Source organism: Bombyx mori, chromosome 11 (genome assembly GCF_030269925.1).
Source record: "Bombyx mori chromosome 11, ASM3026992v2".
Classification (NCBI taxonomy): Eukaryota; Metazoa; Arthropoda; class Insecta; order Lepidoptera; family Bombycidae; genus Bombyx; species Bombyx mori.
This window is the reverse complement of record NC_085117.1, coordinates 2,733,167-2,757,792: the sequence shown is the minus strand read 5'-3', so window position 1 is coordinate 2,757,792 and position 24,626 is coordinate 2,733,167. Positions and strand designations below refer to the sequence as shown.

Below are 24,626 nucleotides of genomic sequence, written 5' to 3'. Positions count from 1 at the left end.
ATATTATATTATTGTTTTTTATCTTTTGTTTCAGGTATAGGAAGCTACAGGATAGCGACAAAGAAAAAATATGCTCAAATACCGGGTTTGACGACCGGTGTGGATAGTGCCGCGCACTTGGCTATGCCCCCGCATCAACCTCAAACGTCTAGTGTTCCCCTAGGCCCGACCGCAACCGAGAAACCTTACCCAGAACCGTCCACAGGCCGAATACAATATTTCACACCCGACACTTCTGTGACCTATCAAATTCCCGAAGTAGACGTGAATAGAGAACCAAATGTTTGTGCTTCAGTGAACGCTTTTGATGTTAAAGATGACGTTGTCCTAACTTACGGAGATTTAGGTCCGAATGAACGTGTAGCTAGTGCTGATATCGCGGGACCAGAGTTTCCCGTGCAATCGGCTTCGACGCCAGTCATACCGCCTCCGCCAATGTTTACCAATGTCAAAAAGGACACGTCGATATGTAAATCGGTATTACCTCCCTCGGTAGCTAGGCGAATATCGTCCAATCATCCAATAATCAAACCCCAAGCGATAACACCATCGACCATCACCAACATATTCGTTCCAACGCTCCAGGATGACGGGCAAACTTTTGACCAAACTCATTTAAAGCTGTTGGATCCAATGGTTACGTCGACGACGCCAGAATTTAGCGAAACGCCTACAGGTCTTCAGTGTGGTTCGGCTATTGTACCCGTTTCGATGTTCGGAAGTGAAGATTCAAGAAGTAGCGTACCTTTGTTTTCTTCGCTAACTTCTACTTCTACCATAGCGTCTTCAGTAGTACCAGAATCAAGCATTAAGGAACCTTCTTCATCCATAGTAAATACGCCTATAGAAGGAATTGTTTGTGATGATACATTAAATCAACCAACGACCACCAATTTATCTCTACAGCCAGATTTAATAAGCTCAGTAACAATGCACATACCTCCTACGACGATTCCGAGTGCAAATCCAATGTCTACAGGCCAACATGTGATAAAAAAATCCGAGACACATTTTGATCCAACGAACATTGGCCAAACTTCAATGGATTCTGCAGTTCAAAACGCAAGCGCATTTGTTCCTTCAACGAGCATTCCATTATTCTTGAACCAGCAAACAGCCAATGTACCAACCGACTCATTGCAAACGCCACCAGAGCCACCTAAAGCAATAGGAAATGTTAATTTTAGACTCAACAAGAAAAGACCGCAGTATTATTCCGGTCCCGTTGAAGGTATTGGAGCGATCAGTAATAATATTAAGCCTGTTATAGCTCCGGTGGACGCTAATATTTTTCAAGGTGCTCTTTTCACTCCTACTCATCCAGCTGATCCTCATTTAACATTAGCACAACAGCCTTTTGATATTAATACTCCAGCGAACCCTGCACCTTTTGACATAAGTCATCCACAGCAATCGAGTGATCGGCCAGAGTTCAATACAAGCTTTGATCTAAGCCGACAGACTAATGAAGTTTATGAACCGACAAAAGAATCCTCCGGTTTCGGTATAATCGGATCCTTGAAATCGAAACTCAATTCGATTGATATAAATAAAATTCAAAGTAAGGTTACAACATTCTTCGATCCCGCTTATAATAATGAGGGTAAAATCGAAGAGGAAACTTCACAGACGTTTCAAGATCAAAATACATTCGCTAATCACTACGCTCAGAATCAAGGGAGTAATTTTGAGATATTCGTTCCAAACATCGATGCTACATCCCGGAATCCGCACGATATGCACGCTTACGAACAGCCGAGCCAGTATCACCAGAACCCCTACAGTTATTACCAGAGCGAAGGTCAAAATTACCAGCAACAGGCTCAAACGATTTATTCGTCTACCATGCTCTATCCGGGGTCAAATTTAAACGAAAACATTAGCAATACATCAACCTATCATACACCCGGTTTTAATATCACAACGGAAACGGCCCATACAACACCACATGCGATAATTACTGATTCAAATATTAAATTTCCTGCCTTAGTTCCGTCTAAAGAGAATTTTGACATAAATCAAAATACAGAAATCGCCATAAAGAATAGTGAACTAAAAACGGAACAACTGCAAAATTTACCAACGTATAATGTTCCACAGTTGGGTCATTACAATAAAGAAATTCCGAGTTCGATAGAAGAGCTCACGAGAACTGCGCCACAGAAAAATGATAACGTTAAAACTGCTGATATTGATAAAATGTATCCAATTTTAGCAGTTAAAGATTTCTTCGACATACCACAACCGAGTCAATTATTTAATCCAATTGCTTCTACAGATTCAACAGCAGAGAAACTCTTGCAAGGTAGCTTTCCGACCAAATTGGAGTCATTATTTAAAGTGAACGAAGATTTACCTGTGGCGGCTTCTATATTCAGAAGTCCGGTCGAAGGTAATCTTGAACCGGCTCCCATTGGATTCAAAACAAGTCAAAATACGATCGAATCTCAAAAAGTTATTAAAGATGCTTTCAACGATGACGAACAATTCGATTTCGATTCATTAATCAAACCGATCGATAAATTAATAGACGATCCATTTGATGATTTAGAAAAGGAAGAGGAAATAATTCCTTTAAGAGAAACTAATCTGGTTGAATCGTTGTCGGCCGATCAGATACCTATAGTAGGAGTTTCTACTGTTCCGTTATTCGGTCTGTCGACTATTATCGCTGATAAGCCGAAAGAGGCAGGCAGCGATTCAAAGAAGATAATTTTCGAGCTACCAAAAACCGAGATATTGAACGCGAACAATATGAGCTTATTCGAAAACTTCGCGCCCCCCCAAAAGAATACAAGGGACGACAGTGAAAGTAGATCGGACCTCAACATGTGTGTGACTTGTAGGGAAGTGAAGAAGCCAGGCAAAGAAAATGAAATGGATAACTTGACCAATCAATTAATTGGGAATTTGACATCGCCTATACAACTTTCGAATGCTGTGGAAGTGTCACTTGTTGAGACAAATGCGACAGATAACAGAGAAGGCAATGTACAGGGTGCTGAAAAAACACAAATTTCTGCGGAAACTACCGGCACGATTCCTATTCATTCAGTTACTGAAAATGAAGAGAAGGGTCCAAGAGAATTCGGATGGACGGATAAAACTGAATTTTCTGCACAGCAACCTGAAGACCATGACTATACCTTCAAACTAGATCCAAACTCAATAGGATTCTTTGGAAACAATTCTTTGTTCTTTGACAAAGTGCCTAGCGTAAGTGAAGATTTAAAGACTGAATTTGAGAATACAAAAGAAAATCAGGGCCCGCGTTGTCCTGAAATACCAACTGCTCCACCAGCGGAAGAAGATAGTACATCAGAAGGAACAGGTGGCTTAGATGTCCACTCTATAGAACAAGACGCTAATAAAGATTTCCCCATCTACGAAGACTTTTTAATAGAACCATCGGAAACTGACGAAAACAAAACCGAGTTTGGAAAGAAGGAGATGAATCAAGATGCGAAGGAATCTGACACGTTCACGAACAGAATTGACAAATTTAAAAAGCTAGAGGAGACAGTCGATCATGATGATATTTTTGACAGAACTTCACTTTTTACTTTACCACCGAAGACAAGTCCAGCAATCACAATAGCCTCGTATTTCGATACGGGGAATTACGCAGCCGAAACGCACTACCGGAATTCGTTTGGCTCACCGCCCAGCGCCGGTTATCCGGTCTCAACCAGTATGAGGATCCCACCGGGTTTCGAGGAGGAGTACCACAGACGGATGAGCGGAACTCTTCACGATAAAACGGCCCTCGATAAATTGAAGGATTCCGTTCCTCTGATACCTGACACGACCACACAGACATCTGTAATTTGCACAAGTACTTACACCGCCCACAGGGAAGTGTCCCCAGATCTTAATTACAAAATTGAAGCCAGCATAGCGGGAATAGTCGAAGAGGTGTTGACTGCGCGAGAACCGAATGAAAAACCAGATTGTATCACAACGTTTGCCGGTCAAAACGTTGAAGAGATAGACGCAGTCAAGCAAGCCGCGAATAGGCTTGGTGATATCAAGATATCCGAGCTACAGATCCCCGAAACAAAACCGTTACCGGATCCTATGAATTTCTTTTCGTCACCAGAAGTTTCTAGAGCCGAACCGGGAACGTTTAATAGATTAGCTAGTTATTTCGCTTCGCCGCCCGCCAGTGATCCGTCGAAGTCTTTTTTTGAATTGAGCCAAAGTCAAAATCATTACAGACACGCTAATGACGGTCCCGAAGACTCTTCTCGTTTCGCGTACCAAAATCATCGCTTCGATAATAACGTAATGAACTCGGAAAAACAGAAAGCCACATTCGATCTGATAAAAGATTTGACGTCGACGCGTTACATACCAAACGAACAGATAGTCAGAACGGTAAACTATTTCACGATTGAATACGACGATCCTAATATAAGCCGCCCTAGACGCGATCCGGATTCGAGTAAAATCGAACCTAACCATTCCGAGAGAGCTGATGACAACAACGCGGCGTTCTATCGAGACGTTAAAATCTGTGAATACTGTTGCGATTTCAATACGAACGTTTTTAATATAAACGAAGTTAGTTATAAAGTTAAGGCGACCGCTAACGATAATAATAACGCGGCCGGTAGTAAAGGCTGTGATGTCAGCATGGAGCGTGTCAATGCAGCCAATAAAAACGTGACCATAAACCTTGAAGGAGCAACCGACGGAGTCACCGATGATGCAGTTACCGTTCTCAGTGAGGTAGGAAGTTTTATTAAGCATAGTACAGTAATATACCCCCTATAACGCGGTGCATCGGTTACGCGTTATAGTTGTATACCCGTATAACGCGATTTTACGACCTCGTATAACGCGTTACGTATGAATGATTCATCTCGTTTAACTTAAAATGGTATATTTTTATTAATTTTAAATAAAAAATATAAAAATAAAATTTAACCTACGCCTTTAGCCACACAAATTTAATGAAATAATTTAATTTTGTAATAAAACGATTGACACACGTGCAAAGGTACGCGAAACTAATTATGAACTGTACAAACTATTATGAATTTCACAGTACGGAAATATGTATGTGGGGAATCCCCGCGTTGTAGAGGGGAATGCCCGTGTTATACGAGGGATTGAAATCGCGTAATATGAAAACGCGTTATAAGGGTACCGCGTTATAGGGGGGAATACTGTATATTAATTACGAGCGACCCGCCTTCGCTTCGCTTCGGGAACTGTAATTTATTATTAATTATGAAAATAAGAAGACAGATTTTTTTCTTACTTACTTGACTTATTATTGTAAAGTTTTATCAAAAACCATTCAGTAGTTTTGCGTGAAAGAGTAACATACATACATCCATACAAACACTCATACATATGAAGTCATCGTGGCCTAAAGGATAAGGCGTCCGGTGCAATCATGTCCGGCGACGCACCAGTGTTCGAATCCCGCAGACAGGTACCAATCAATTTTTTTAATGATATACGTACTTATCAAATGTTCACGATTGAATTCCACGGTGAAGGAATAACATAACGTGTAATAAAAATCAAACTCGCATAATTATCATTTGCGTTATAACTGGTGGTAGGACGTCTTGTGAGATCGTACAGGAAGGTACCACCACCAATTTCTGCCGTGAAGCAGTAATGCGTTTCGGTTTGAAGGGTGGGGCAGCCGTTGTACTGTAAAAACTGAGACCTTAGAACTTATATCTCAAGGTAGATGGCGGCATTTACGTTTTAGATGTCTTTGGGCTTCGGTAACCACTTAACACCAGGTGGACTGTGAGCTTGTCCACACATGTATGCAATTTAACCTTAGAATTTAAACTTTCGCGTTTATAATATTAGTAAGATATATGACATATCGTTCTTCAAACGAAGCTTGTGGAGAGTACTTAACGGTGGGTGACAGCTCGGCTCTGCCCCTGGAATTGCTGACGTAGGTTAAACTAAATAGCCTTTCACCCCTCGATATATAGTATTCGTAATATACTTATATTTAGGGCATCTTGAGAATCCGCACAGGTAGCTACCACCGCCCTGCCTATCTCTGCCGAAAATCGAAACAGACATTTTACACAATACAACCGAGATTTACACAGCACGTGTGAGAGGGCGTGAGACGATTTGTGATGTCCATAGGCTCCCATTACCACTTACAGGAGGTTGGCCGCGAGTGGTATACCCGTATAGGATATGAAAGTAAAGAACATATTGCCATGAAGCGCATTCACATCGTGGACACTGTTGATATTGACGCGGATGGTCTCATTGAGACACTTCTACAACCCACAGTGGGCTATTGTCAGTTCCTTTAAAATTTACTGGACCCACAGCATCCTTGAAGCGTCATCCGGCCGATCCTACCAATCAGCCACAGTGACCAAAAGCGGTGTTAGTGGTTTTAGTAATGCCCTGTGTATTTCAGAACCGCTCTCTGGCCGAATACAATCCTGTGAAGTACCACTGGTTCTATCGAGTGGACATCGAAGGCAAATCCATATGGAGAGGCTTCTCGGAAGTCGATTCGAAAGCTCTAGAGGAAGCTTATCTAAGTCGTAAGTTTGGGATGAATTGAGATCTAAAGTTGGTCGTTGAAATTGCTTAGTGTCTGTTTGGTTAAGCTAGTTTTTCAGGTGTATACGTAGCAATCGAAAAAGCAATGAAGTCGATGTCTCAATGAGGTTACGTGACCATTGTTCTGTTCTTTAGATCGGAACGCTAGACTGTATTGTATCCGTATAGTTCGCCAATGCTTTAAAGAATTTCAAAGGGATGCGATAAGTTTAGGAGCTGACGAGGTCTTTTGATGATCGCTGTCACTCCGGAACCTAGAGTAGGAGAACCGCTATCCCAATTCAACTTGTAAAATTGATTTTGATGATTCATCCATTACAAGACACCACTGATTATGTGACTTCAGAAAATGATTGCTACGTGTTAATAATGCCTAGTTCATAGGATCTTTGAGGCTTATGGTGAGATCTAAGTGACTTCCTCTCGATGTCTTCGGGCTACGTTGAGGCATCTCAGGATCTTGCAAAAGATTCTCAAAACTGTAAACTATTCCAGCCGATCTCAACGAGAAGACGCTGGTGGCAACTGATGGAGGAAGGTATGACGTGAACGTGGTGGGGAGACTGAGGACAGCCGTCTACTGGAGCGACAAGCCTACTAATGTCTTAAGGTATCAGGAAGCTCGGATTGCGTAGGTTTCTCGTGATAGAAATATTGGTATTTCAGTATAAGACCGCTCGAGTGATCTGTTAGACTTGATGGAGTTCGAAACTTGACTCTGTTAGGAGTTAATTACCATAGACATCGGTGACCACAAACGTTACTTCGAGATGTGATAGCCACTGTGTAGAGTAGTACTGTAGTAGTAGCTGTAGTAGTATACTCGGTAGTAACCGAGAACATATTATTTCCCTACAAAGACATAGATGACTTTCAGCCACGAGCATGTAACCTTCATGATATATTTATAACCCTGAGACCATGAGTTTGCGGCTCAGATAAAAGGACGCCATCGCGTCCTAACAGAGATCTCCCAATTAGAGAAAAGGACCGATTTGTTTGGACCAACTGTGGTTATTGTATAGTGAATCTTAACTTAACGTCAGATTATAACTGCGACCGTTTCTCATTTCTCGTAAATCTCAAGGGTTTGTTCTGCCCAGCATCCGTATTCGCTCGGTCCTCTCGTTAAGTGTCACGTCTAGCCAATGTGATAATGACGGTGCTCTAATATCTCAGATGTAGCTGGTTCTACAAAGGCACAACCGACGCGAGATACGTGCCCTACTCGGAAGCGGTGGCCGAGAGACTTGAGGTGAGCATAGTTATTTTCTTTTACAATCGTCGACCCTGGAGTTGGTGGTGCTCAAATTGGCAGTGAAACGTGACCGGCACCGAGGTACCACCACCCAACCTATTTCTGCCGTAAAGCAGTAATGCGTTTCGTTTTGAAGGGTGGGGCAGCCGTTGCAACTATACTGAGACCTTAGAGCTTATATCTCAAGGTGTGTGGCAAATTTACGTTGTAGATGTCTATGGGCTCCAGTAACCACTTAACGCCAGGAGGGCTGTGAGCTCGTCCACTTATCTAAGCAATAAAAATAAAAAAAAGTCCTGAGTACCCCGCAAGCATCTTAGGCACCGAAACCTCAGTGGGGGTTCGACCTCCGACCCGAAAAGGAATACGTGGACTATTGTCTCCCCACTGACGCCAGTCTAGTCTCTCTGACTTTCAAAGTCCGTCTTATTCCCGAGTTGAACCACAGTTTGATTCAAATGGGAATTTGCTCAAATTCATAATTGCAGTGGCTTAAATAATAAGACGACCGGTGCATTAGTATTGAGCGATGCGACAGTGCCGATATTCGAATCCCACAAGCGGGCACCAATTTCTTTAATGAAATACGTTTCCTAAACCAAATGTACACGAATGACTTCCACCACCATATAGGAAGTGTAGGAATATATTTTTTTTGTAAAAATCAAACTGATGTTAATTCTAATTTGCGTAATTACTTTGGTGGTAAGATGTCTTGTGAGTTAAGCACATTTGGATCACATTCCGGCGTAGTTCTACCACAGTTGTGACTTACGACCTCATGTTTTTGAAGTGAAACTTCTTTATCGGCGTTGGAAAAAAATTTACCGTCACATTTTTCGGTTACGCGTCACATTTTTCCGTTACGCGCCATCTTTTTCTTCACCATTCATTGTTGCCGTACACAAGTGAAGGTGCCTCTTTACTCGGTAACAATAATTATAAAATACCGATGATTTTAAGTGGAGATTTTAATGTAAATTTTGCATCGGAAAATTCTTTGAAGCTAGTTGAATTTCTGAAAGATAAATTGAATTTATCCATGAAAAACAGTCCTCAAACGTCAACAACAAGATCTGGCACTACAATTGATGGAGTTTTTACTCGGTCACTAAATTTCGTGGAATGTAAACCATATATTTCATATTTCAGTTACCATAAGCCATTAATTACAAAAATATATAATGACAATGACAATGATAGTAATAATTCTATTACAATTAATGAAATGCTGTAATAATCTTAGTAGCAAAAAGGTAAAGTGAAATAATTGTATTATTTGTATTCATGTCTATGATAATAAAATCCTTTTGTTTAAACTTTATCTAATTTAACTTTATTTAACCAATTTCTAGAAAGTTGCATGTAGATCATTTTTCGAAAAATAAGGCCATAAACAAGTTTCACTTCTTACGTGTGTACACTAGTACACGCACACATTTTTATTGAAGTGAAACTTCTTTATCGGCGTTGGAAAAAAATTTACCGTCACATTTTTCGGTTACGCGTCACATTTTTCCGTTACGCGCCATCTTTTTCTTCACCATTCATTGTTGCCGTACACAAGTGAAGGTGCCTCTTTACTCGGTAACAATAATTATAAAATACCGATGATTTTAAGTGGAGATTTTAATGTAAATTTTGCATCGGAAAATTCTTTGAAGCTAGTTGAATTTCTGAAAGATAAATTGAATTTATCCATGAAAAACAGTCCTCAAACGTCAACAACAAGATCTGGCACTACAATTGATGGAGTTTTTACTCGGTCACTAAATTTCGTGGAATGTAAACCATATATTTCATATTTCAGTTACCATAAGCCATTAATTACAAAAATATATAATGACAATGACAATGATAGTAATAATTCTATTACAATTAATGAAATGCTGTAATAATCTTAGTAGCAAAAAGGTAAAGTGAAATAATTGTATTATTTGTATTCATGTCTATGATAATAAAATCCTTTTGTTTAAACTTTATCTAATTTAACTTTATTTAACCAATTTCTAGAAAGTTGCATGTAGATCATTTTTCGAAAAATAAGGCCATAAACAAGTTTCACTTCTTACGTGTGTACACTAGTACACGCACACATTTTGAAGTGAAACTTCTTTATCGGCGTTGGAAAAAAATTTACCGTCACATTTTTCGGTTACGCGTCACATTTTTCCGTTACGCGCCATCTTTTTTGTATTCATGTCTATGATAATAAAATCCTTTTGTTTAAACTTTATCTAATTTAACTTTTTTGTATTCATGTCTATGATAATAAAATCCTTTTGTTTAAACTTTATCTAATTTAACTTTATTTAACCAATTTCTAGAAAGTTGCATGTAGATCATTTTTCGAAAAATAAGGCCATAAAGAAGTTTCACTTCTTACGTGTGTACACTAGTACACGCACACATTTTTTTTTATTTTTATGATTGAGGGCTTACTGGTGGCCTTTCCAGTTTCACAAGGACAGGGCAACCTCATTCATGTCTGAAGGCGTGCGATGTCTTTGATGTTTACACGCTCCGGTCACGACTTAAAAATCTGTCAGGTTGTCAGTTCGTTGATTGGTCTATGGAATAAATAAAAAACCTTTCCCCAAGAACGAGTACCTCCACGCCGTGACGACGGGCGAGTGGCACAGGAAACTGCTTCTGCCCAACAACGAGATGGTGGTGATGCACGGTCCGTCCGTGATGGTTCATTTCTTGCACAGCGGCTCGACCGACGGCTTCAGCGCTCCGCCGGTAAGTCGACTATAGGAAACCAGACTCTGAACCTTGGGAGACCGGACTCTTTGAATGTTCCGTGCAGTTTTTATTGGCTATGTCCTCGAACGGCATCCTCATTTCTCCTTTTAAGGTATGCGAGCGTTTGTAAAAATCTTTCCCGATCTTTGATTAGCTGTGAATGTACACGGTCTCACTCTGAACTCGGATATTTTAAAGGATATGTAAGAACGAATGTTCTCGAAGTGGTGGAAACAGCTAAATTGAGACAAGGCTACTTGGGTTCTTTGTCTATTTGCACTGAGTCGCTATTATCAGACATAAGTGAGCTGGTAACCTTTTTCAAGCTCCGATATTTTTTGTAGCTTTATGCTTGGAATAAATATAGAAATAAATGTCATAAAGAGACCTTTTTTTGGGCACTTAGGCTCATCTGATGCTGAGCCCCCACCGAACACCAAAGGATACGGTGGCGTGTATTTATTAACTATTCTGTTACGTCAATATCCCAATTGCTCTGACCGTGTGCGTTTGATCTAGCACGTATGGAAAACACGTGGCAATTCTGCCTAGTTATACCGCGAACCAAGGTCGGGTTAGCTGTTATTAAAACTTTTAAGTCTCAAGATGGATGACGGATTTTAGTCGAGCTACTATCGAAAATCCATAGTCCCAAGCTTTTTTTTATTGCCCTTAGAGGCAGACGAGCATACGATCCACCCGAAGGTGAGTGGTTACCATCGCCCATGGACTTCAGAAATGCCAGAGGTAGAGCCAAGCCGTTGCCTACACCCCATACACTCTGACCTCGAAAACCCCTAATCCCTTCCCATCCTAATCCCGTTCAACTTCCCAGCTGTTCTCTTTCGGGAAACGAGTGTACAGGAATCCTCCAAAGATTAAACTACCCCCGAGCGAACCGAAGAGAGTCGACCACTTACTGTTCTTGGTGCACGGTATCGGAGAGCACGGCTGCCAAAGGAAGAAGGTTATTTTTGGATTCTAGAAGCGGCAACACGCGAAATTTAGGGGCCATTTTTTGTCAATGAGATAACGTGTCTTCAAGATTATGATGTTAAAGTTAAACCGCAAAGAGTACTTATAATTCAACCATTCTCGTATGTAGCAGCTGAAAAATGCATCCATTAATGCAGTCGACTACGCAAGGAAGACATGATATATGACTAAATGTGTCAATCCGTTTAAAGTGTTCGCAGAATCTCTGGTTTCAATATTGCGTGTGCTCAGTGCGAGTTTTTTAACGTTCTCGACAGCGTGAAAGTTAATTCAAATTTGTATGCAGTTGGAACAGCGCCCCTAGCGGCAAACGTAGGCAAACGTCCATGCAAATTTTAGTTAACTTTTACGCGATCGAGAAGTTAAAAAATTCGCACTTTGCACACTGGTTCGAGGGAGGGGATGCATTTTAATTGGTCCTTGAAAAGATCGTTCTTTCGATCCTCATCGAACACTTTCAATATATTACTCCAGAACTTCAATAAAGCTTTTTTGAAAAGTTCCATATTAGTTATGAGGCGGTTTTTGAAAGGAGTTTGTAGCTGCATTTCGTTAGATGGTTAGCTTGAGCCCACAGACATCAGAGCTTTAATACCAATATCGGTTGAGACCAGAAGTCGCAATTACAACTGGCACATCTCTCTTCATCAATGGCTTCGAGAAGAGGAAGAGAAACCAGTACAGTCTCGACCTTCTGTTGGCATCCCAATGTACTTTCTGACAGCAATCGGCTGCGATACCCCGCGTGGTACGTCGAGGGTCCGACGAGTCCGAGATCGAGGACACGGAGCCATCGAGCATCGACCACTTGCTGCTGCTGTGTCACGGCGTGGGCTCGGCCTGCGACATGCGGTTCAGGTCCGTCGAGGAAGTGGGTGAGTTCGAGCGACATTCACCGCTCTAGAGTCTGGTTTGGTGAAGGATCCTGTGCGGCCAGACGCGGTCCTGTGCGTAGGGAGGTATAACGGTATACTTATCGCAGGAGAAATGGATATCATGGGATACTTGGTTTAGATCGATTGCCACAAAAGGGACATGTGCTAAATAGTAAATGCCACAACGTCCTAAGAGTTCAAAGTCTTTAGATTGCCAATGTCGTGATCACACATGAACAAGTGCCACCAGTTTGAAAGGACTATATATCCCGCCTCTTGTATTGGGAGCGTAGTCTTGTCAAAGGCAAAAGTGGCTAAGATAAGAAATAAGATGACTTTAATATGTCCTAATTCTGATACTGGTGGTAGGACCTCTTGTGAATCCGCACGGGTAGGTACCACCGCCCTGCCTTTTTCTGCCGTAAAACAGTAATGCGTTTCGGTTTGAAGGGTGGGCCAACCCTTGTAACTGTGAGACCTTAGAACTTATATCTCAAGGCGGGTGGCGCATTTTCGTTGTAAATGTTTATGGGCTCCAGTTAACACCAGGTGGGCTGTGAGCTCGTCCACCCATCTAAGCTAAAAAAAAAACCGAACTGGAGCCTGTGAAATACCCCGCATAAGTAATCAAAGGGTACTTCGGCATACTTTTTTGGGTATAAATGTTCCACCGTAATGATCTGATGCTTGTATTCAAACAGTGGATGACTTCAGAGCCACCAGCCTTCAGCTGGTCCAGTCCCACTACAGGAACTCATTCGACAATGGCGCAGTCAGCAGGATCGAGGTAATGTATTGACTAATGTATTGGAGTGGGGTTAGTGGATATCACCACTCGAAGGACGCCATTTCAAGATGACGTCGATTTTACCATATCAATACCCAGGTTCCGTAATAAGAACCTCACGCTGGGCCTATTTGGTCTTAAGTTGAAAAGCAATTTGAACTGATGAATGTATTAGAGTGGGGTTAGTGGACATCGCCACTCGAAGGTCGCCATTTCAAAATGACGTCGATTTTACCATATTAATACCCAGGTTGCGTTCAGATCATTTTTGCCCTAGGCACGTCCTTACGGATCCATCAGGTCCAATAACCTTTGCCTTAGATGCCTTCAGCTCTAACACTAGGAGCAGACTTAGGGACAACGGTAGCCTTACTTGTCGAACTCGACAAAGAGTTTGACGTGCAACCTAACCCATGCATCAGCTCGCTGAGTTTCTCGCCGGATCGTCTCAGCGGGTCGCGATTCCGATCCGGTAGTAGATTCATTCGTGAAGCAGCTACTCTTGAGTTGTTAGGTTTCCTTCGGAGGCGCTCGGGCAGCTGTTAGCAAATCCCACCCCTCTTGGCTGAGCCTTTGCTCGCCCACCTGTCCTGGTGAAACTGGAAAGGTCTCCGTTCCACCAGCAATCCTTCAATCATTGTTGACTAAGGTCCTCGTTTCCAGGTCCTCCCAATATCTTGGCACGCTAGTCTCCACTCGGGCGAGACCGGCGTGGACAAGCGTCTCGCTCAAGTCACCCTGGACAGCATACCGAAGCTGAGATCCTTCACCAACGAAACCGTGCTGGACGTGCTGTTCTACACCAGCCCGGTGTACTGTCAGGTATGATCACGTGATGGGGACCGTGGGCAGCTACGGAGCGTCAGAAACCTCAGTCGGAGTACAGTTTCTTTCTATCGCTGTGCAAGTGAGCTGACATCTCAACTACTGATTTATTGAAGCTGGCGTCAGCTTTCTAATAAAAAAAGAATCATCAAAATCGCTTAACCTAGTCAAAAGTTATGAGGTAACAAACATAAAATCGTTACGGACGATATTTCCTGGTTAGGGTACCCCTCCGCATCGTCCCATAAGGAACTTCTTCCGAAAAAAATTCATTGCGGCTTAGGAATCGATGTGTAATGAAGCTATTCTTTGATTACAGACAATCATCGACACTGTCTGCAAGGAGTTGAACAGGATATACGGAATATTCCTTAAGCGGAATCCTGAATTCAGAGGGGGGGTCTCGTTGGGGGGACATTCTCTGGGCAGCGTCATACTCTACGATCTGCTGTGCCACCAAACTGCCAAGGTACGTTGCGTGTCGCACACACGCGTGATCGAGCCGACGGCTCTCGCGCTGTGAAGTGGGTACCACGTCAATACACGTCATAGATTGAGAAGTCGTCGTGGCCTAAAGGATAGGACGTCCGGTGCATTGGTATGTAGCGATGCACCGGTGTTCGAATCCCGCAGACGGGTACCAATTTCTCTAGTGAAATACGTACTTAACAAATGTTCACGATTGACTTCCACGGTGTGAAGGAGTAACATAACGTGTGATAAAAATTATACCCACAAAATTATAATTTGCGTAATTACTCCGTGCGATGAAGGGAATTAACACATAGACACATCCCACTGAGTTTCTCGCCGGATCTTCTCAGTGGGTCGCCTTTCCGATCCGGTGGTAGATTCTGCGAAGCACGGCTCTTGCTAGGGTCAGTGTTAGCATCACTCCGGTTTGAGCCCCGTGAGCTCACCTACTTGTTAAGGTTACGCTGAAATAGCCTCTCAAGGCTATCAGCTTAGGTAGGATTAAAAAAAAAATAGCACGCAATGGAACGCAAAAGTTAAATGACACGTGATTTACGTGTTCATTGCGCGCTCTCGAATTTTCGTCTAGGTGTCCAGGTCGACGGAGAAGGTTTTCGTGGTGGGCAGCGCGGGCACGGGACAGTCTTCCGTGAAGTATCCCAATCTGGACTTCGAGCCGACCGCGCTGTACGCCCTGGGAAGCCCTATAGGTACTGGACTCATTATTTTACCGGTTTAAAGTGAAACTTTTTTTTTACATCGTCTCAAACTTTTTTGTCTGCGTGTTGCATGTCGCGTGACGGTCGGCCGCGGAGTAGGGATAAAATGAAGGGCGCTCGTCAGAGCAGCCAAGGCCAATATGGCGGTGCCTATAGTTCGCAGCAGCTGACCGTTTAGTGTATAGACTATTACTCATTTGTGCCAGTGCTTCACGCTATTTTGTTTATTTTTGTCAGTGTTTAATGTTAATTTTGTTTGTCAGAGTTGAAATGTCTATAATGTGAAAAAAGTTTCACTTTTACCGTGGTTTCATAAAACCACACAATCCTTTCTTTAGCTTAGCAGGGGCTGGGCAGACGTCGCGACTGGCCTGGTGCCGGTCAGTTGTTGTCCATAGACATCAGAATGAGCAGTGGCTTTGATGGGCTTTTAGCATTGTTGATATCCATAAGTGACGCCAACCACTCAACATAAGAGGGTCCGTGTGCTCATCTACCTTCAAGAGGATCCGAAGAGGACTGCAAGAATGTCATGCTGTAGAAGTGGGTAGGATGGCGACGACTGTCTGCTCTTGTCGTCTTCATGGAACTCTACTGGTGGTAGGACCTCTTGTGAGTCCGCGCGGGTAGGTACCACCGCCCTGCCTGTTTCTGCCGTGAAGCAATGATTCGGTTTGAAGGGTGGAGCAGCCGTTGTAACTAACTATACTTGAGACCTTAGAACTTGTATCTCAAGGTGGGTGGCGCATTTACGTTGTAGATGTCTATGGGCTCCAGTAACCGCTTAACACCAGGTGGGCTGTAAGCTCGTCCACCCATCAAAACAATAAGCTTCATCAAAGCTCACGGACATCAGCAAAGTCGTTCGCGAGACTGAGCCACTCGCCTCTCAGGACCGTTCATAGACGTCGTTCGGAAAATACTGCTATTCGAATTTCGACTTTATCATGTTCACATTACAGCCATTTTCGAATGCATCCGCGGCGTCGAGTCGCTCGGCCTGGACTTCGCATTGCCGACGTGTCGAAAATTCTTCAATATATTCCATCCTTACGATCCGATAGCGTACAGGTGAGATTTTAAGATGAAAACTACCCACAATTTTTAAAAGTGAACTTTCTTTAGGCGCATTAACTTGCGACAGATTCGTTACGGCTAGAGAGAAAAGATACAATTTGGGAAGAGCCAGAGTGAGAGAATAGACAGAGCGTCTCGCGAACCACTCGACTGCGGAGAGAGAGAGCGAGCGAGATAGGTCGTTTCTCTTATATCCCTTGTGTTTACTGGTGTCGACCGCTAGAAAAAAAGGACAGAAGAAACTAATTTAAGTTGAACTAATTAACATTGAAATTGTTTAACTTGAGAAAGATTAGGTTATTACTTAAATTTTATGTGTAGAGAGAGAGAGAGAGAGAGAGAGAGTTCTTTATTGTACACTAAAAAACAAATAAACAGTGCGATACATTAAATACAAAAAAGTACAATTGGCGGTCTTATCGCTAAGAGCGATCTCTTCCAAACAACCATCAGGTGGACAAGAACCATTTGGAAACGAACTACGCATATTAATATGATAATATTTAAGCGAAATTGTAATGAAGATATATAAATAGTGAGGAGTTACATAGGATCTCAGTACCGCTGCCGTGTGCGAGAGAGAAAGGGAAGCCAGACAGACTGGCGCCGTAACGCGTCACGTAACGTAACGAAGCGGTTCACCCTCTGATGATCACTAAATACCTTCGTGTCATCTCTGCAACGTTTTTATAATCGACACGGTATTTCTACAATTATTCGAGAACATTCCCGGTAGTACGCGTCGTTTCGATATGTGTTTTCCACCATTTGCTAATAGATGGCGTTACACTTCCCGGGTGTTCTCGATATTACTAGTTCTTATGCTCGTCCCTTTTTTCTTTCGGGCCGGGGGCCGAATTTCCTACGAGGTCCCCGCGCTTAAGAGGCGCGCGGGGTATGTGGGACTCAACGGTCTGCAGGTGTTGAGAGCAGACCACGGGCCCAAGGAATTTTAGGGACCACCCACTAAACGACCTTATGCTCGTCCCTAGCATCGTTAGACCCGTAATATTTCGCCAATCGATCTACATGTACAACTTTAGGCACACCTTACAGACCTACAATAATGTATATTGTTTACAGAATCGAGCCGCTGATAAACCCCGGACTGAAGAACGTGAAACCGGAGCAGATACCGCACCACAAGGGAAGGAAGAGGATGCACCTGGGTGAGTATGGTGTACCATTACGCACGCTTACGAGACGCAGCTCTGTCTATGACGCAGCAGTGTCAGGGAAGCGCCGGCCTTGACACTATCAATGACCATGTTAAATTTGTAACTATTACGCTTAAAGCGCGCGCTCACTAGAGGGCGCTAGTATTAAGTACATGTGCTGCCATCTTTTGACGGCTATGTATATTAGTAGAGTTTTATATTAGCGTGCTAAGTTTATGGAGGGTAAAAAAAGGAGCACCTGCTCAGTGTATTAAAAAGTGTTCGCTAAATGGGAGCCAATTAAGGAAGGCGCCACTGTAGCAAGTGAAAGGATTTTATAAAATAGTACCATAAATTATTAATGTAGTTATACTAAATTGAGAAGGAAAGAAACGCTTCCTACGTAAATGGTAATTTTTAAATTAATACGTGAAGCAAAAACTTTGTACCCCTTTTTACGGAAATTGCGCGGACGGAGGAGTATGAAATTTCCCACACTTATAGAGAATATAGAGAAGGAGTGCAGAATGTTAATAATTTTTTTTTAATTATGCATAAGAAATACATCAAATGAATAGAAAAAAACATTACACACACTACCATATATTTGAGACACACACGCATGCATACTATTTGTTTATTGTCAAACTATTCTTATTGCTTATAATCTGTGGTCAAATTGAGAATAGATTGAATATTGGGGACTTTTTGGCGGGAACGCGAGGAGTGAAGTTGTGTGATTTGTTTTATTTTGTCTATTTAGTGTTTCTTCGGGTTTAAATGTGTAATAATGGTGGTTTATTAACTGTTTAATATCTGTGAAAGTGCACAAATGTGGGAAAATGAAGCAAAGCCGCTGGACGTAACTTCTCGGGATCCTCCAAAAAGTCCATTGAAAAAATCTTAGTAAATGACCACCATTTTACTGAGATTATATTTCATCCTATTTCATTTCATTTAATTTCATCCCAGTTGATTAGTGTCTCAAATTAATCATCTTCATTTCATTTCACTCCATAATATCATTTTTCATAAAAATTGAATATAAATTAAAATAAGACATGACTTAAAGGTCTCAGTAACCAGGTCATAAAATCCCTTAAAAAAAAAGATTAAATATTGTTTGTCAATTTCTTATCTAATGTTTGTTTATCTATTAAGTTGCAAAAATATTGCTTAAACCAAATGGCCTTACATCCCAGGAAATATTGAAATAAATATAAATATATAACAGTATTATTTTTTTGCTAGAACTGAAAGACACCATGGCCCGCGTCGGGGCTGATCTGAAGCAGAAATTCATTGATTCGCTGAAGACAACGTGGAACAAATGGAAACCTCAATCGACCGAGGAACAATTGGAGAAGGTAGATTATAAATAATAGTTTAAAAAAAAAAACGCTTTTATAGAAAATCCAACTGCAAAATAGAAAAAGCGTGGAAGGTGCTTTTCAGGATATTATCAAAATAATCCTTCTACTAATATCTGTTCATAAAATATTTATAACTACTGCTATCATGCACCTCACGCTTTTTTTACAATAAAATCATTTTTTCTTACACTATTTTTAATTCAAATTTATTTTCTATTTTTTTTTTAATTCATTTCAATTTTCAATTAAATTCATTTATAACAGTCACAAACACTTAAAAATTCTCAATTCACTTCTTCCGCTTCGCTTCAGGTGATCCGTTCGCTGTTTCGCTTCGAGTAGTTCCGATTACTGACTTACTTCGTGCCATCTCTGCAACCGTTTTATAGTCCATACGACACCCCTAGAATTATCGAGAATATTCCTCACATCTCGAGTATTGTGTTTCCGCTATCTGACAATAGATGGCGTTGTACTTCTCGAGCGTTCTAAGTTCTACTAGATCCTTCGATATTCGTTCAACTATCCGGCGATATAGATGGCGTTACTCTTACCGGCGTAGCAATACGTAACGATGTGTTGTATTAATTTGTTTGTATGTGTCAAGTGTATTTAAAATGTATTTTTTTATAATATGTTTTTTTTAAATTTCATTTGCAGGTAGTCGAAGAAATTGAAAAAGATCAATTGTTTGATGAAAGGGAAGACGGTTCGAGCAATGTGAGTTGAAATATGTTTTTTATACACACACACACACACACGCACACACACACACACGCACACACACACACACACATACACACACACACACACACACACACGCACACACACACACACATCTAAAAGCAACAATCCTCATTTAAATATTGACCTCTCCTGGACTTCTTGTGAGTCCGCGCGGGTAGGTACCACCACCCCGCCTAATTCTGCCGTGAAGCAGTTTGAAGTGTGGGGCAGCCGTTGTAACTATACTGAGACTTATATCTCAAGGTGGGTGGCGCATTTACGTCGTAGATGTCTATGGGCTCCAGTAACCACTTAACATCAGGTGGGCTGTGAGCTCGTCCACACTTTTTTTTTTATTGCTATATAGGCAGACGAGCACACGGCCCACCTGATGATGATCTGATGATGATGATGATGATTTCGTTGTCAGGCGACGCGCGAGATGCTCGGCAAGCTGAATGAGGGCCGCCGGATCGACTACGTGCTCCAGGAGGCGCCACTCGAGGTCATCAACGAGTACCTGTTCGCCATGACCAGCCACGTCGGATACTGGTGAGCGTTAGCGTGAGCGTTAGCATGGGCGTCAGCGTGAGCATTAGTCTAGTGCACGACTATAAGGAATATTAGTGTGAGGCATGAGGTCGAATGAGCCTCAAGACGAGCTCCGGTCTACTGCACAACTATAAGGAATATTAGTCGCGTGAGACATGAGGTCGAATGAGTCTCAATACGATCTGTGGTCTAGTGCACGACTATAAGGAATATTAGTGTGGGACATGAGGTCGAATGAGCCTCAATACAAGGTCGACTATAATGAATTTTGTCCAATAACTCTTAAAGTAATAGGCATAGAGTTGTAAATTGAATATTGTATGTAATGCTTAGCTCAAAAGCTATCGATCTAGTAAAAACTATTACATAGGTCTATTTATGGGTAGTTAGTGATTTTGTAGTAATTTGTAATAATTTTTAAAATATTTTTTATTTGTATGTAAGTTAATAAATTCTTTTTTTTAGGGGATTTTATGACTTGGTAACAAAGACTTTTAGGTCAAGTGTTTATTTTAATTTTAATAATAACTTTTTTATATGAAAGATGATATTTAATGAAATGAAGTTGATTATTATGAAACATGGCATGAAATGAGATGAGATAATATGGGATGAAGTATAATCTTAGTAAAATGGTCCTCACAGGAGGTCCTACCTACCACCAGTAATTACGCAAATTATAATTTTGCGGGTTTTGATTTTTATTACACGCTACGTTATTCCTTAACCTTGGAAGTCAATCGTGAACATTTGTTAAGTACGTATTTCATTAGAAAAATTGGTACCCGCCTGCGGGATTCGAACACCGGTGCATCGCTTCAACACGAATGCACCGGACGTCTTATCCTTTAGGCCACGACGACTTCAAAACTGTTTAAGTATATCTTTCCCAGGGAGTCCGAAGACACGATGCTGCTGATGCTGCGCGAGATCTACGCGGATATGGGAGTCGATCCGGACTCCACGGTCCCTCAGCAGAGCCTCACGGTACAGAGGACGAGACTCCAGAGACAGGTGACTATTTAATGTGCTAAGTGCGAGTTTTACTGGTGGTGGGACCTCTTGTGAGTCCGCGCGGGTAGGTACCACCGCCTATTTCTGCCGTGAAGCAGTAATGCGTTTCGGTTTGAAGGGTGGGGCAGCCGTTGTAACTATACTTGAGACCTTAGAACTTATATCTCAAGATGGATCGCGGCATTTACGTTGTAGATGTGTATGGGCTCCAGTAACCACTTAACACCAGGTGGGCTATGAGTTCGTCCACCCATCTAAGCAAAAAAATTTTTTTATTAGTTATTATAAGTTACCGCTACGATTTATTTTATTTTATTGCCATGTCCCGTTGTAAGTTTTATTCTAATTAGCGTTTCATTGTTACAGGACGGAGTGATTACGCGCGGTAAGTGAATCTTGGAACTAACTATAATTTGGGGTTCGCCAGTAAAGTTTGATTTATCGATTTATTAAAATGTTAAATGTCTTTTTCGTTTACAGAGAGTCCGACGACAAGTCATAGCGCCGTGTGAAGGACCCCCTACTCGGTCCTCTACCCCGGCCCCCTGGTCCCCTACCTCGTTCCCCCGGCCCCTACCTCGGTCCCCCTGGTCCCCTACCCCGGTCCCCCCACCCCGTTTGGTAAAGTCTGTTAACAAAACAATCTACAATGAGATACCGCCCCGAGACCTGTCCCATTAGCGGAGACCGACGTTGATATGGATATGAACGTTGCTTTCCATGGGCTCTGGACCTGTTGGCTATTTGTGACGCCAGACGAACCCGGGAACTCGTTCGATCGGCCGATTCTCAAGATTTTTTTTTTTATAAAAAAATCGACGTGGGTATGTTAAAGCGCTGACACAAATAAGTATGTAAAATAAAATAGTTAAAAGAAAAAAAAAAGAAAAATTATCAATCAATACGTAAAATCAAAAAAAAAAAACGGAAAAATATTATATACTATTATCTTGTTTCTATATGACCAATGTAACGGATTCGTTGATGGCTGATTATTGAACAAAAAAGCAAATATTCAATGAGCATATGTAACTTGTATATAAATACACATATACGGGATGTTGCTATATACATTCTATGATCATTATATACAATAAATCAGGTATAGAATCGTTTTTCATTGTGTAAATGGCTGAAGGCACTCACGGCTCGCTTAATGAGAAGCCTGGACCCACTTAAATCAATTAATATATATGTCCACTAATGAAGTGGATATCCGAACTCACTTATCAATAATTACAATTTGACTTTACTACAAAAACTATCGTATCGAGGGGTGATAAGCTGTTTGGGGTAAACTACATTTTTGGTGACTTCACAGGAGAGCCATTTAAAGTATATTTGCAAAGTATATCAGCATTTGGTAAAAATATAATAACAAAAAAAAAGCTTCAGCTATGCGAATGGAGTAAACTTAATTGAAGTTCAATTAAAAATATCAAACTGCTAATGCTAATAGTAAAAGGCACCTTTAATTATACAGATACATGTCACATATTATACAAAATATAATGCAAATTTCCTTTGACCTCTCGATATAAACATTTGATATAATTATAGAAATAAAAAATAATATGTGAATATTTCTGAATTTTAGTAATTACTTTTTTTGTTTGTCGGTTTGTTTGTCTGTCGGGACAGCCTTCATACAATCCAACCGAGATTTAGTCTCGTAGTCTCTCGATAGACACAGCCCTATCATCATGTTTACTCAATAAATTAATTGATTAATTCAAATGAATTAACTAAATAGTTTTAGTAATTATAAATAAATATTATAAATAAATAAAATTAATCAAATAGTATTTGTAAATAAATATTTACAATTACTATTACAATAATATTTAATTACTCATAAATTGTGTGATTAATGTGAAATTCACAAGAATCTATTGAATTATTTTATTTTTCAAAAATATTCATTCATCATAACGGTGTTATTGGGTTGATTTTTTTTTAAAACCAGCCATTCCTTAAACCGTTTTGGGCAAGAAACCAAACTTTAAGTCCTCCAAGACTCCGTGGCTAAAATAATTTTAAAAATCCTATCACTAGTTTTTTTTTGTGCTTTTAAATACAAAATACCAATTTAAAAACTTTAATTAAGTTATCATATGTTTAAACACTCAATGTCCACTCCTTTGGGAATCCCTGATTTGAAACATTGATGTATAAAAAAACAGAGAAAGATGGTGAAACATCATGCAGAGAAGGATAACGGGAGGAGATAGATGGTCAGGACCCTCAAACATGAAGAATAGAGGAGGAACAAACTAAGGGAAGTGAAGTATAAAGAACCAATTCTAAAAACCAATATATAAAAAGTCACGGGATCTCCCATCAGAGAATAATTTTTTTGGTAAAACTCCCAACCTCAGGTCTTTAATGATGAGATTGGATATATAAAAATCAATTTAGAAGAATATACACAGTGTAGTGGAACTGTTAAAATTAAATACTCTACGCACTCAACTGAATAAGATAAGTCATTTTCTGCTTTCATTTCTCATTTGTTTGTGGGTTCTAGTTTAGCTCAGTAACTGAACTACTGCTACACATGAATGACTCAAATTTGAATATTTGCTTTTGATGGGTCATCAAACGTACTGTTTACGAAAATAGTGTTTTTAAAATATATTTTTTTTTCCACAAACATAATTATGGAGTATATAATCATAATAACAGAACATGATTTATTATTTGTCTTGATGTATGTACTGAATCAGATTTTTCTTATACAAATAATTTCAAATGAAAATAGTAACATGAAATATTTTAGATCACTTTATATGTGTGTATTGAAAAGGAAACAAAAAAAAACGACACAACTTTCAGAAAAAAAAAATGTTTAGCAATGAAATAAAATGTTTAATATTAAAAAAAAAAAGTTGTTACAAATTATTATTTGAAAGGAACGTTCCATTAGACTATTGTTTTTGAGGTTGGAGGTTTAAAATTTATTGAAATTTATGAATTTAAATAAATTGAAAAATACATTAATGTTCTATGCATTTTTATCTCATCAGATATTCAGAGATAAATCAAGATACTATAGGCTTTTGGGTTATAAAAATAAATTATTGTTTCTATCACAACAGTTTAATTGAGTCAATATAATTTTGTGTTTTTGACATTGACATTGAATTGAATGATTTTGACAATTCCATTGTGGGTCCAATAGCAGTGTACATAATTTTAATTGAGTATGGATAATTATCTTTAATATTGCTATAATTTTGGTCACAAATGCTGTCAATAAATTTTAAATCTCTAATACTTTTTCTGTTTATTTATGCAATTACTTTAGTACTAACCTCATTTGACAGTTAAATAAAGTTTCTATATTTTACTGATTTGTGTTTTACTCCATAAAAAGCTTTCTAAATACTTCATATTTATCGCGAAAGCTTCCGTATACCCTGACGATTTTGTTAAGAAGATTATAAACATTTTTATACTTTCTGAACCACACTTTTAC

The 24,626-nt window shown here is 40.4% G+C and overlaps 1 protein-coding gene across 3 annotated transcripts in view; it reads left to right on the top strand.

Annotated features, from left to right (window-relative positions):
* Nucleotides 1-24,497, top strand: part of LOC101741044 (uncharacterized) — a 90,317-nt gene extending 65,820 nt beyond the window's left edge. The window contains exons 3-21 of one of the 3 annotated variants that reach the window (XR_002430923.3): nucleotides 35-4,731; nucleotides 6,419-6,548; nucleotides 7,063-7,177; nucleotides 7,747-7,822; nucleotides 10,427-10,570; nucleotides 11,409-11,540; nucleotides 12,294-12,444; nucleotides 13,146-13,231; nucleotides 13,895-14,053; nucleotides 14,376-14,525; nucleotides 15,120-15,240; nucleotides 16,212-16,320; nucleotides 17,410-17,495; nucleotides 18,735-18,850; nucleotides 19,517-19,576; nucleotides 20,013-20,134; nucleotides 21,032-21,148; nucleotides 21,515-21,533; nucleotides 21,629-24,497. Coding sequence is in view for 2 of the 3 variants with exons in the window: in XM_021349697.3 (XP_021205372.2) it covers nucleotides 35-4,731; nucleotides 6,419-6,548; nucleotides 7,063-7,177; nucleotides 7,747-7,822; nucleotides 10,427-10,570; nucleotides 11,409-11,540; nucleotides 12,294-12,444; nucleotides 13,146-13,231; nucleotides 13,895-14,053; nucleotides 14,376-14,525; nucleotides 15,120-15,240; nucleotides 16,212-16,320; nucleotides 17,410-17,495; nucleotides 18,735-18,850; nucleotides 19,517-19,576; nucleotides 20,013-20,134; nucleotides 21,028-21,148; nucleotides 21,515-21,533; nucleotides 21,629-21,660 (6,626 nt within the window). In the remaining variant the exon portion in view is untranslated. Of the gene's footprint in view, nucleotides 1-34; nucleotides 4,732-6,418; nucleotides 6,549-7,062; nucleotides 7,178-7,746; nucleotides 7,823-10,426; nucleotides 10,571-11,408; nucleotides 11,541-12,293; nucleotides 12,445-13,145; nucleotides 13,232-13,894; nucleotides 14,054-14,375; nucleotides 14,526-15,119; nucleotides 15,241-16,211; nucleotides 16,321-17,409; nucleotides 17,496-18,734; nucleotides 18,851-19,516; nucleotides 19,577-20,012; nucleotides 20,135-21,027; nucleotides 21,149-21,514; nucleotides 21,534-21,628 lie in introns of all 3 variants that reach the window. The other 2 variants (XM_021349697.3, XM_004922190.5) reach the window with 2 other exon arrangements.
* The last annotated feature ends 129 nt before the right edge of the window (nucleotides 24,498-24,626 follow it).